This window comes from Apis florea, unplaced genomic scaffold (assembly GCF_048593485.1).
Source record: "Apis florea isolate Af1SG1 unplaced genomic scaffold, ASM4859348v1 contig_3783_pilon, whole genome shotgun sequence".
NCBI classification, from domain to species: Eukaryota; Metazoa; Arthropoda; class Insecta; order Hymenoptera; family Apidae; genus Apis; species Apis florea.
Window position 1 is genome coordinate 54,487 of NW_028256851.1, and position 13,008 is coordinate 67,494.

The 13,008-nt window shown below is 23.2% G+C and overlaps 3 protein-coding genes across 5 annotated transcripts; 1 reads left to right on the forward strand and 2 right to left on the reverse strand.

Moving 5' to 3' along the window:
* Nucleotides 1–248: 248 nt before the first annotated feature.
* LOC100869897 (sorting nexin-24) lies at nucleotides 249–3,598 on the reverse strand. Its single transcript, XM_003691061.3, has 3 exons — nucleotides 3,036–3,598; nucleotides 1,090–1,283; nucleotides 249–838 (listed from the first exon to the last, which is right to left on the reverse strand). The coding sequence occupies exons 1-3, from the start codon at nucleotides 3,186–3,188 to the stop codon at nucleotides 667–669; spliced, it is 519 nt and encodes a 172-aa protein (XP_003691109.1). The 5' UTR covers nucleotides 3,189–3,598; the 3' UTR covers nucleotides 249–666.
* Fdx1 (Adrenodoxin-like protein 1, mitochondrial Ferredoxin 1) lies at nucleotides 3,575–4,720 on the forward strand. Its single transcript, XM_003691069.4, has 4 exons — nucleotides 3,575–3,831; nucleotides 3,970–4,021; nucleotides 4,150–4,397; nucleotides 4,479–4,720. The coding sequence occupies exons 1-4, from the start codon at nucleotides 3,717–3,719 to the stop codon at nucleotides 4,580–4,582; spliced, it is 519 nt and encodes a 172-aa protein (XP_003691117.1). The 5' UTR covers nucleotides 3,575–3,716; the 3' UTR covers nucleotides 4,583–4,720.
* Nucleotides 4,721–6,260: 1,540 nt separating this feature from the next.
* Nucleotides 6,261–11,583, reverse strand: Spred (Sprouty-related protein with EVH-1 domain). Of its 3 annotated transcripts, none has more exons than XM_012495250.3 (6): nucleotides 11,351–11,583; nucleotides 10,236–10,554; nucleotides 9,960–10,128; nucleotides 9,662–9,720; nucleotides 9,038–9,585; nucleotides 6,261–8,829 (listed from the first exon to the last, which is right to left on the reverse strand). In XM_012495250.3, the coding sequence occupies exons 1-6, from the start codon at nucleotides 11,368–11,370 to the stop codon at nucleotides 8,673–8,675; spliced, it is 1,272 nt and encodes a 423-aa protein (XP_012350704.1). In that variant the 5' UTR covers nucleotides 11,371–11,583; the 3' UTR covers nucleotides 6,261–8,672. The 3 variants fall into 3 exon arrangements, with proteins under 3 accessions (XP_012350704.1, XP_012350705.1, XP_086771543.1); XM_012495251.3 differs by having other exon boundaries at nucleotides 9,662–9,687; nucleotides 11,351–11,546; XM_086915417.1 differs by lacking the exon at nucleotides 11,351–11,583 and adding an exon at nucleotides 10,869–11,191.
* Nucleotides 11,584–13,008: the final 1,425 nt, after the last annotated feature.

Sequence of the window (13,008 nt, forward strand, 5' to 3'; positions counted from 1 at the left end):
TATCGCGATATATACTTTATTATCTATCGGAAAATAAAATATATCGATGATGGATTTTTAAGTGACCGTGATTTCCTTTAAACGGTAGTAAACGAATTAATGCGAATAAGAAATACCGCAAGAGATCCGCTTATGAGTTACATTTACATTTACAATCCAAATATCCAGTAAAGTTAAATAGAATTAAGATGAATGTCACAAATAATGTAAACTCTGAGAATAATGAGATGAAATAAACAAGACGATGATTCAAATATAACAGAGCGTATATTTTTTCGCATATCTTGAATACACTAATAAGAAATTACTCTTGTTATCTAAATATATCGCAGATTGAGAAAATAATGACTGATTGATTCAAACGCAAAAGATTGTAAATTCTTCCTTCTTTTCTTAATTGAAAAGAGATTAGAAATTGTTGTATATAGCGACAATGAAATTAAAGACATTAGAATATGTATAAAATGGAAGCACTTATTTCTTCATATGTGTATATTTATCGACATACACCCACCGTTTTATCTTTTGTGAGATAAAAATAATGGATAAAAACGGCCTCCTTAATTTTTATACGATTTATAATAGAGAGCTGAAATTTCCCATAAAATATACTATTTTAATACTTTTCATGGGAGATATCACTATATGCAACTTAAGGTAAGCTTCTCAGGACTTATATATTCCGGAAAGCACACCATTAATCACTATATCTGGAAGACTATTCGACATAGAACCAGACTCAACGTATGGATCATAATGGAAAGTTAACACAGGTTGATGACTAAAAGCACTGGTGTCAACGTATTGCGAATCTTCCGTATCCTTATATTGAAACGTACTGAAATAGAATATTTTTATGTTAAGATGATACGAAAAAATAGCATGCAAAAAATATTTAAACTTATAAAAAAAAGTAAATGTTATTTTAATATATTAATTTTAATAATTATAAATCATTATAAAAATTAAAATTTATCTTTTTTCATAAGCTATTTAAAATTTATATATTCAATTTTAATATTTTGATTATAATCATAATTATAGATTTATTATTTATATTAAAAAAAAGAATAATAAATATCTACATACTTTTTATATGACACACCTGATGTTCGATCTTCTATGCCTAGAAAATTGAGAACCTGTTGCTTCGTAGTTGAAAGCCTTAACATTTTTTGAATGTACAATTCCAATGCGGCTCGCCTTTGCTCGAGCACTTTTGGCTGGCAATTTCTTACCTTTTTTGGCGGAAACGGAGCAACTTCCGCATTTTCTTTCTTCAACTGTAATGAAATAAAATGAATGTTAATAATAATAATAATAATAATTTTGATGAAATGCCATTAATTAATGCATTAAAACAAATAAATCATCAAAATAGAAAGAAAAAAATAAAATTTAAAATGCATAATATTTTATTAATATACCATATCCCCAATTTTTTTAAATTTTAAAAAATTTTTTTACGAATAATTTTTAATTATTTTATTTAAAAAAATATTAGAAAAAACTTTCGTAGTATATATATGCACATGTATATTAAATCCATGTACATATATACTATTAATTTTTAAGCACTTATATATATATATATATATGTCTATATATGTACATATTATATTTATATATTTATATATATTACAATTTTATCCTATAAATAACAAAAATAAATCAAATAATAATATTGTTGCAATCGAATAATTTATTAATATTAAAAATAAATAAAAATATTTATGCATAGTATATAATTTTATATTAAAAAAAAAATTTGTTTTTTTTTAAGTGAATAAATTAAAATTTATATATTATATTATTTAAAATGATATATTCTTAGATTTAAAATTTTTATCTTTTATCTAACAAATAAACAATTTCTATCCTATCTAACATAGAGAAGAAACTTTGAATGAATCTAGTAAATTTCTTATATAAAAATTTCATAAATTTCAAAATTTTATTAATAATTTTATTAATAAAAATGAATTTAATATAACAGTAAATGTTTTATATATATATATATGTATATATATTTATAACTTACAATCTGGAACATTACTTCAAATTAATATGTTGTATACACACTTATTAGATACTTTTACTACTTATTTCGCTCGCGATTTTTAAGCAATCCAATTGCTCTCTAAAAGAAATCGGAAATGCTAATTGCATATAGTTATGTAGTATTGTGAAATGTAGTATTTTATAGTGAGTCAATACAAAGAACTTCCAACTACATAAATCATATATCGCTCAAACACTAATGAAACAACGCGTTATTAATATGATTAATCATATGTTATTGAAAAAATATACTGTATGACAAAATAAATTTATCTTAATTTTATTCTTTTTAATTAATTATACATGCAATATTAAAAAATTTGATTAAGCGAAATTAAAATGATTAATTGAAATAAATTTCGAGATACTACTATGTGTAAATTTAGTTACAACAAAAACGATTTCAATACGATTTAATTTGTATAAATATAATTTGTGATATAAATAGATATTATATATATTATATAATATATAACAATCTATATTTATATATAATCTATATATTTGCATATACTATTTAATATTTTGTAATATACATATCTTCATGAATATTGATTTAGGCTACTTATACAAATAAAATTGAATGGAAAAAGAAAATATAAAAGAAACATTATCTTTGTTTACACAAAGTAAAAAAGATATTAAACAAAAATATAGATATATCTTATTTTTTTCTTTCTCTATAACATGAAATTTATACATATAAATTATATCTCTCAGAGGTACAATTTAACTATATTTCTATAGTAGTATCTTATATAAAATAACTATCAATATATATCTGAAAATATCTGAAAATATATTATTATTTCAATATTATATTTAAAAAATAGAATTAAAATTAAAAATAAAAATTAATTGTTAATCTTAAAATAAGATTTTATATAATCTTAGATATATGTTTGATGTTTTTTTATATAACAAAAATTATATTAATACAAGTATTAAAATTGCAATAAAAATAAAATATGTACCGTGCGATGTAATGCGTTAAATTCGCTGTATCTTCTCTCGATAAAATATCGAATACCACTTTCTGATTCCAAAACCTCAATACAGTAAACATAATAGGGCTTGCCGTGTGACACTTCGGCCAAACGGTATCCGCTAATGAAAACTTGATACATTGCATCGCTGGCAATTTTCTAGAATCTTAAAACACTTACAAAAAATGAATAATACGGTAATAATATGGTAATAAAGTTAAAAAAAAAAACACGAAAAACGTAATACTATATTCTATCATCAAACACCTGTCAATTCAATATATTGTCGCATGTCGCATACGAATATATTGAAAAATGCACTACCACAAACAAAACGTGCATAATATAATACCAACTTTTCAAATATATCTTACACTATGACAATTTTATTTAGATACAAATAATAAAATCAAAATTTGTTTTAAAAAACCAATATTTCATTTAATTTAATTTATTAAAATCAATCAAAAAAAGAATAAATTTATTTAATTTCATTAATAATATGAAACAATAATAACAATTATCTTAACCTTTATTTTAATGTCTTAATGTCTATCTCTTCTATTAAGTTTCTTATCTTTGTTCCTCATAATCATTGAAATAAAAGTAATGCTTTTGTTTGTAAAATGTTCGCGGTATAATTGTAATAAAAGTTAGAATTAAAAATATATGAAAATGACATTTCTTACAAAGTTGTCAACATGGAAAGGATTAATACAAAGATCGCTTTTACCAATAAATCAAACAATAGTAATATCAAATTTCGATATCCATACGTCAAAATGTAAGTATAGCTATATTTAAATATAACTTACTACATATGATAGAAATAACTTCAATATAAATTTCAATTGTTTAAATTGTTTAAAAACAAATTAGTTTAACATTTTATAACAAATTATTTATAATGAACAATTTTTAGATTCCTTTCTTGGTGAATATGAAATGGAAGATCCAAAATCAGAAGCTGATATGTAGGTAAAATTACATATATGAGTATTACATCATTATAGATAAATATCATAATTCTATACTATATTAAAAAGTATTAAAATATAAAATCTATTGTATCTTAATTAATATAATTTATTAAATGTTATAGTGTAAATGTTACTTTTATTGATAAAATGGGAAAAAGAATACCCGTAAAAGGAAAAGTGGGAGATAATATATTATATTTAGCCCATAGATACGGAATTGAAATGGAAGGTGCTTGTGAAGCATCTCTTGCTTGTACCACTTGTCATGTATATGTACATCAAGATTATACAGATAAACTCCCAATGGCTGAAGAAAAAGAAGAAGATTTATTAGATTTAGCTCCTTTTTTAAAAGAAAATTCAAGATTAGGTATATAAAAATAAATTATAATATATGTTTAATATTTAATATTAATTTAATTCAAAATATTAATAAACAAAATATATTTAGGTTGTCAAATTATATTAACAAAAGAATTAGATGGCATAGAATTGGAACTACCTCAAGCAACAAGAAATTTCTATGTAGATGGTCATACACCAGCTCCACATTAATATAGATTAATATAGATTTTACTTGTATGTTATATTTGAATTAATATGTATATATTCTATCCAGATATATAATTAATATAATTATAAACTTTTACTTTATTATGTATAAAATTTAAGTGTAATATAAATTAAATATTATATTTTCTTATTTTTTTAATGAATGATAAAAAAACATTATATTTTCAGAATGTACTTTAATGTATTTCATAAACTTTTAGAACAACAAACTTGATTTATATGACATTTGTCATGGTACAATATATTTATTTCTTATACATTTGGATTATGATACATATCTTTAATTACAATGATACAAGATTTAAACATTTATGATATAATGAATCCATGAATTAAAATTGTATTTGTTAATCTTGCAGCATTTACATCAGTGAAAATACTCTATAAGTTTTTTTGCAAACTGATCGCGTTTGAGCACTGCCACTAATGTGTTTTCACGTTTTTCACTTCTGGCAGGCACCTTTATGCATTTTCCCAGTTTGACAACTTTCACAATAACTTTATGTATACATATTCTCTATGTGCATACGTTCTCACGTTCATTACCTATATTTATATGCGTACGCAATTTGCACTTTTTTTTATGCATCCACACATGTCTCTGTGTCGATAATTATCATCATCAACATTGTTATATAATTATCATACAAACTATATTTATTTATATTTTCTGTTCATTATTGATCACTATAATTATAGACACGTTGTAATATCTCGGATCAATCGCAACTTACAGTCATACTTTATAATTAAAAGAATTTAAATAGAAATACATTCGCTCAATCACACAATATTATACAAAACTACATTGTCAAAATGATTACATATGTATCTCTCATTTGGTATGAGTCATCACAACGGACTTATTGAAAAAATAATTTTTTGTACTTATTTATAATTAAAAATAGATCGTGATATTTAATTAAATATAGAAAGAAACTGTTTACATTATATATATTAATGGAATACTTTGACTCAATAAAAATAAAAAATTTGTTCAATATTAAAATTAAACTATCAATTTTTTATGGCAGTAAATAATTTAATATTTACATAATTTAAACTTTAAATAAAATTCTGTCGTGAATTCTGTAAATTTATAATGCTAAGTATTTTTCTATAATTTTTTATATGAAAAATTCTGATCAATAATAATCAATTTATAATATAACATAAAAAGTCTAATTATATCATTTCTTCTATCATATATCTCACTGAGCTTATTAAATAAATATAAATATAATCTTTTTATTAACAAAATAAAATCATTATTTGGTTGGAAGCATTTTGATTATGAAATGTATTTTCTTATTTTTTTTTTTTCTATTAAAAGAATTATTATATTTATATACTTGTAATTATTTAAATTAATAATTATAAGATATTAAATATATCTTATTTTACACAATAGAAGTAATATTATATTTATTAATAAAAATTATTAAAAATTATTTATATATATATTGTAAATTATGATAATTATATTTAAATTTAAAAAAAATATAAAGCTCAGAGAGATAAAATATTTTAATATCATTAAGTATTTTTATGAAATAATCAACTCATAGCAGATAAAATTTGTTATGCTAATGCAGTTTGAAGCATTTAACTATGTCACATAAAATCAGTAAAGAATTATGAAAAAAAATTAAAATCATTGTAAATTAAAGAAAAAAAAAATATAATTAAAATTAAATATATAATACATTATATATGAAATAATATTAATCAATTACAAAATTATACAGATAAACAAGATCTATAGATACATTTAAAATTTTCAGTTCAAGACAATTTTGATACAAAGTATTTTAATTTAAAAATGAATTAAAAATACATTATTATTATTGGACTAGAAACATAAGGCATAATGAAAATTATTCATAATAATAATTAATTTTTCATTTTATATATATTTAAAAAATATTTTTGCAATAACTGCTTTTTTTTAATAACTATAAATATCTATAAAAGTTGTTAATAAATTATTTTTATTAATTTTTCCAAAGTTGCACTTTTCTTATTTATTAAAAATTTGATTTCAAAAATAATTTAAAAAGATTCTATGACATTCATAACATGATCGTTGATTTTATGTAACTACTATGTCATTTTTAATTTTTTAAATTATTATTAGTTTTCTTGCATTAATATCTATGATCATGTAGAATGAGCAAGAAAACAACTATATTTTTGTATTATGCTTAATTCACAGTATTTTAATAAATTCAAATAATTTTCTTTCAATAAAATTAAAATTTGAACATATAATTCAAATTCTTAAATTGAATAAAATCACATATTATAATTCATATTATGATTGAATACTTATAAAAAATGTATAATCATCAATAAACAGAATTGTTGCTAAAAATTAACTGCATTTCTTTCAAAAATATCTTAATTTTCTATATATTTCAAAAAATCCATATCATTCAATAATTGTAAAATACATAGAATGAAATGAAATACCTCTTGGGTACTAATATAGTTATAAAAAATAACTAAAAATTATACAATAAATCAGAACTTTTTCAAGAATGCCAAATATGTATGTTAGAAAACTATAATATATTATAAAATAGAAAATTTTAAATCTGTAAACAATCCATTTCATGCAAACATTGCATAAAATTATCTTTTAATATAAATTATCTTTTTAATATATACATAATATGATAAAATTTTAAACTGAAAGTATATTCCAATACATAAGCCTCAAACTGACAATACATGTACTTAAAGTTTTATAAGCTTATCTTCAGTATGTATGAAGTAACAATAAGATCAATAGTACTAAAAGTATCATGCTAGTAAATAGTAAATACTGATATTATTTAGCATTTAACATTGTGCCAACATAGTAGCATAAGAAATTCCATTTAACAGATAACTTGACTATAGAGTTTATATAAATATTAATATTTTGTAGATACAAAGAGCACAATACGAAAAGACTTTAAAAACGAAATTGCATGTCAGTGAACAAAATTATTTACCACTAGATATTCAGAATCATTCTTAAATGACTATAAATATTTTTGATAAAACATGATACAATTTAATCATTAATTTTCATACATATTTGTGAAAGTGCAACTAACTTTTATTAACCAGTTTGTGCTAATTACTGAAGCAGATTAAAAATCTGTGTATTTTTTTTTATTAAATATTTAAAATTTAAAATATAAACATACACACACATTTTGCACATCTTGTTAACTAAGTTGAATTTAATTCAAACTATTTCTTGTAGAAAAATTATATAAAATACTACAACATAGACATCATCAACACTGGGTTCAAATATACAAATAATATACAAGATCTTACTTAAAAATAAAAAAAAAAAACAGAAAATAATTCAAATAATATTATATAATAATAATAATATTATAATAATAAAACTTCAATATTTTCAATTTTTTGATGAAATTTGAAGTATAAAAAAATTAATAAATAATATTTTTAATTTATTTATAATAGAATAAAAACTTTTAATTTATTTCTCTATAATTCTCTTTCTTGACAATTACGGTAAAATTTAATCTTATAATATAGCAAACATTTTCCTTGTCATTTTCATACAAGACAAAAACTAGCTTTCAAACTGGGAATAACAAATTACATCTCTTTTCTTGACTGAATTCTCACAGTGTGCACCATGTATCACAAATAGTTGGTCAGTCCAGATAATATTATTGGACCAATCATTCAGAGTAAATACTAAACGACGTCCATTCCAAATTGTTTAATGTACAGATGTGTCTAAATAATGCATTTGCTAATAAAATATACAAAATGTATGGAATATACATGGTTTCAGAGCTAAATGCGACAATTTGTGCTCATATCTTTTTTGGTTTGTTTGAAATAAATTATTTCAAAGATGACGCTGATGGATAAGTGCATGTACTGGAAGCTGTCTACCCCTTTGATACCTCTGACAACGACCCATACTCAGATCATGACATTCATACACATTAGCCACAGTACGTGATGAAGAAAAATTGGTTGATTCAGTAGTTGGTTGAACCGAGTATGGAGCAGAGATATCAAAGGGTTCCTCCAGTTATTCCATCGGATGGTGACGTCCTCCACACATGCCACAGGACGTGCCACACCAATGAACAGCTCTTAGTGGAGGATAAATCCATAAGCAAGGAACGATCAGTGATAATAATGCCAAACCAAACCATCTGCGTCCACATCCTTCTTCTGTACTACAACTGTATAATTTAATATTGATTTATAATGTATTCTTAATTTTGTATTATGAAATCATCCCAAAAAAATGATTTAATGATCAAATAACTGCTGAATACATTATAGATTTAAATATGTATATTTTGAAACTTTCTTGTTTTAGAATTTAGATAATCTTAAAAAAGCTAAACAAAAATAATTGAAATAAATATTTCAATAGATTTTACTCACCTGCAAGGATTTTGGGCAAAATCACCTTCAGCATCACTCATACAGTGATATAACATACCCTGAGCACAAGACAGACACGAAATTTTTGCGATTCCTCGTCTAATAGGATCAGGTGCATATTCACAAGATCCTCTAGGATTGTGCTGCTCTGTATATAATTCTTGGCAATGTTTACATCGTAATCGAACATTACGTTTCATAGTATTTTTAGAAGGTTGAGATACTATAATATCTGGTTTTTTCAAAGAACTGCTGGTATTATGTCTATTTAATCGATCTCCTTTATGATCACCGATGATAGGATATAAATATTCATGATTAAGTGTTGTGAGCTGCACATAAGAGTAGCTATCTGATCCAACATCTTCAGTTGGTGCCAAAGGATGCTGAGATGGTGGCACTTTTATAGATGGCCCACCAATATAATGAATAGGTTTATGTGAATCAGGAAGATCTGAACACTGGGATTGATAATTGGGCACTCGTATTCCATGAGGAGTATCTGATGATGGACGTGATTCTGGCGGTTCCACAGGTAAATTTAAAGTCTATAAAATAAATTATATTAATATATTAATAAATGAATTCAATATTACTATTTTTTTATTTTTATTTGATACATACCATAAAAACATCCTCATCACCAGCATCTAATGAATTGTCATATGTTGAATTGGTCAATCCTGAATTATAAAAAATATAAAGAAAAAGAAAATATTTTTATATACTTATATAAAATTAAAATATTAAATTTTAATAATATTCAAAATACAATTAACATTCTTACCATTTACATATTCCACAAAAAGTAGCAATAAAATAACAAATAATGAAATATAAAATAATATTAATACAAAATTCTATCATTATCATCTTTATTAAATTTATTAAAATAAATATTATATTTAAATTAACAATTTACCTTCTAGTAATTCTTCAACAGCTGTACGAACACCTTTATCGAAAGCTCTTGCATCTGCAGCTGTTTGAAATGTTAGTCCAAATCTTTTCTCTCCTGTCCTCCAGTGATGAAAAGTTGGCATTACCTTATTATATTCAAAATCTTTTTTAATTGTACAACTAAGAACAACCTACAAAAGAAAAATAATATATTATATTTACAACAAATATATAAATTATAATGTATTAAATATATATAATATTATAATATATAGTTAATGATAGATATGTTTATTACTGATTGATCAGTGATGCGTTTTCCATAAATAAGGTATTCATGTCTTTTTTTTGCACCAGGTGGAGAACTATTAGAAGATCCATGACTTTGGACATTAGTGATACTTGTAGTTGATACAGATTGTGTAGTGTTGGTAGTAGAGGCAGTCGTAGTAGAAATACCAGATCCATTAGTATTATTAGACTGATGTCCACCTGAAGAAGTTGGTCTTCGTCTAACCGAAACATTTGCTAAACCACCGCCACTTAGAGGAACCCAACCACCTGAACTATCATCCCTTGTCATTACCTGGGCACGAACCCTCACCAAATAGTTACCACTAAAAATGAAATGCCAAAAAAAAAGTTAATATTACAAGTTCATTACAAAATTGATTTATTACTATGCTTTTAACACAAATATATTTATTAAGAATATATTAAGAATAATTTAAAAAAATAAGATTCACATATATGTTATTATTTAATGGAAAATAAAAACATTTATTATGAACAGATTTACTAATATATTTTAATTTTAACTATAATTCTATGATAATATTATAGAATTATAAAAATATATTTTTATCAAACGATTTATCTTTTTATCAAAAGATTTATAAGAAATTAAATTTTATTTATTACAAACTCTTACTTAATAAAAAAGTTTGAAACCAATATAAGATCGAAATTACTTTAAAGATATTTTAAAAACGCGCAAGACCGACATATACGCGAAAGCGAAGAATCGCTGTTATATACAAGATAGCAGATGTTACGCGCTGACATCGATTTAATGAATGAACGGTCACCCCTACACGAATATAGGATAACACACCAACACTTTGACCGAAATCATACGTTTACTTGTGTAAATTTTTAGATATCCAATGAATATGACACATTTTCAAGAAGAAAGAATTGTTTCAAATATAAAAAATTTGAAGAACTTAAAGCAAACTAATAAATATGCAAAATGTTGACAGGAGAATGAGTAAGATGAGGTCAGACAGAACTGTCAAGTGCCGCATTGCAAACGTGATATCAAAGAATACAAAATTTAAGCCATAGTCATGAACATAGTCAGGTTTCGAAAGAAATATCAAAAAGTACGACAGACATTGTAATATTACTTACTCCTCCGACGCCTCTGTCATGATTCGAGCTGTCGAAGCTTTTACTCAATGCCCACTTTTTCCCACACTTCACCATTTTCGTTGCATTGAAAAGACATTCGGCCGCGATTCTGTTTATGGAGCTTTTTTAGGCTAGTGCCAACCACAGGAAGCGCCCCAGTCCTCCTCCCTCTCGCATTCCCCGTAGAGTTCATCCCCACGCCCGACTTGAACTCGCAGTCCACGCCTGCTCCCTTTAGATTTTACCGACCGTCGCTTTCGTTTCGAAAACATCTCTTCTTTTGCATATTCTTTAGCATACCTTCATTAATAAAAATACTAATCATATTGTCCAAGTATTATCATATCGCACAATCTTTTTGGTTATAATTCTTAGTCTAAATACAAAAAAGAATATTTGGCAAAACTCACGCATCGACGTTCACCCCGTGAAACTGACTGACTATATGGTAGCTATCGACGCTTTTACAATGAAAGCTACCGGTCTGCGCAACAGGATTCATTCATCGATGCTGCTCATACAGTCTTGTTAATAATTAAGCGCGCTAACTCTCTATGGCGGACAATGTACGTTTAAGTTACTCACAATTCTGTGAGATTGCTTTATAAAATACATTGCAATTCTTATTCTTTTTTCTTCTGTATAATTTGTGATATTTTTAAGATTTTAAATATATTTTAATATCTTATTTTTATATTTAAATTTACATAAAAATCATTTTGCATGAAAATTGTGTAACTTTTTAATAAATACTTCTTATATAATTTTTATACATTTTTCTCATTTTATTAAATTAAATTTTATTATATTATATATTAATAAATAATATTAATACACAATATATATTATATATATATAATATTAATACATAATATTAATATACAAATTTTAATTTTACATTATATTCATTAATTAATATACAATTAATTAAAGAATATACATTAAATATAAAGTTTTTTGTTTTATAAAATATAGAATTAACTTTATTACTTTATTATCGACTTGTATATTTCAATACGTCCCTGAACTTGAAACGTTGGTTTTCTAGTACATTTATCTAGCCGATATGTAATTCATAATTATGGATCGATAATAATATAAATTTATACTAAATATTATATCACATCATGTTTAATTTGTTTCTTATACATAAAATTTAATAATATATATTCAGAAATATTAAAAATATATATATATTTAATATATATATTTTATATATAATATATATATTTTTCATAAAAAAATTCAAAGAAAAAATCAATTATATCAAGAAAACTAATAATTGATAGTATTAAATGCTATAATACAATCCAATTAAAAAATAAAAGAAAATTAAACAAGTAAAAATTATAATGTATATAAATTATAAAATAAACAAATAGATATTTATTAATATATTTTTCATCGATATTTTTTAATTAAATTGATTTTGATAACTTTTAGATGTAAAGTTGTAAAGTACAACATTTTTTTATTATTAAAAAAAAAAAGATATCTATAGCATATTTAAAATATAAATATATATATATATAAAATAATAATAAAAAAAGTAAAAAAAAAATTAAATTATATTATAATAATATTAAAATCGTTTTTATAATTTTATTTTAATACAATTTTTTAATTTATTTCTATAAAATTTATTATGTATTATAATT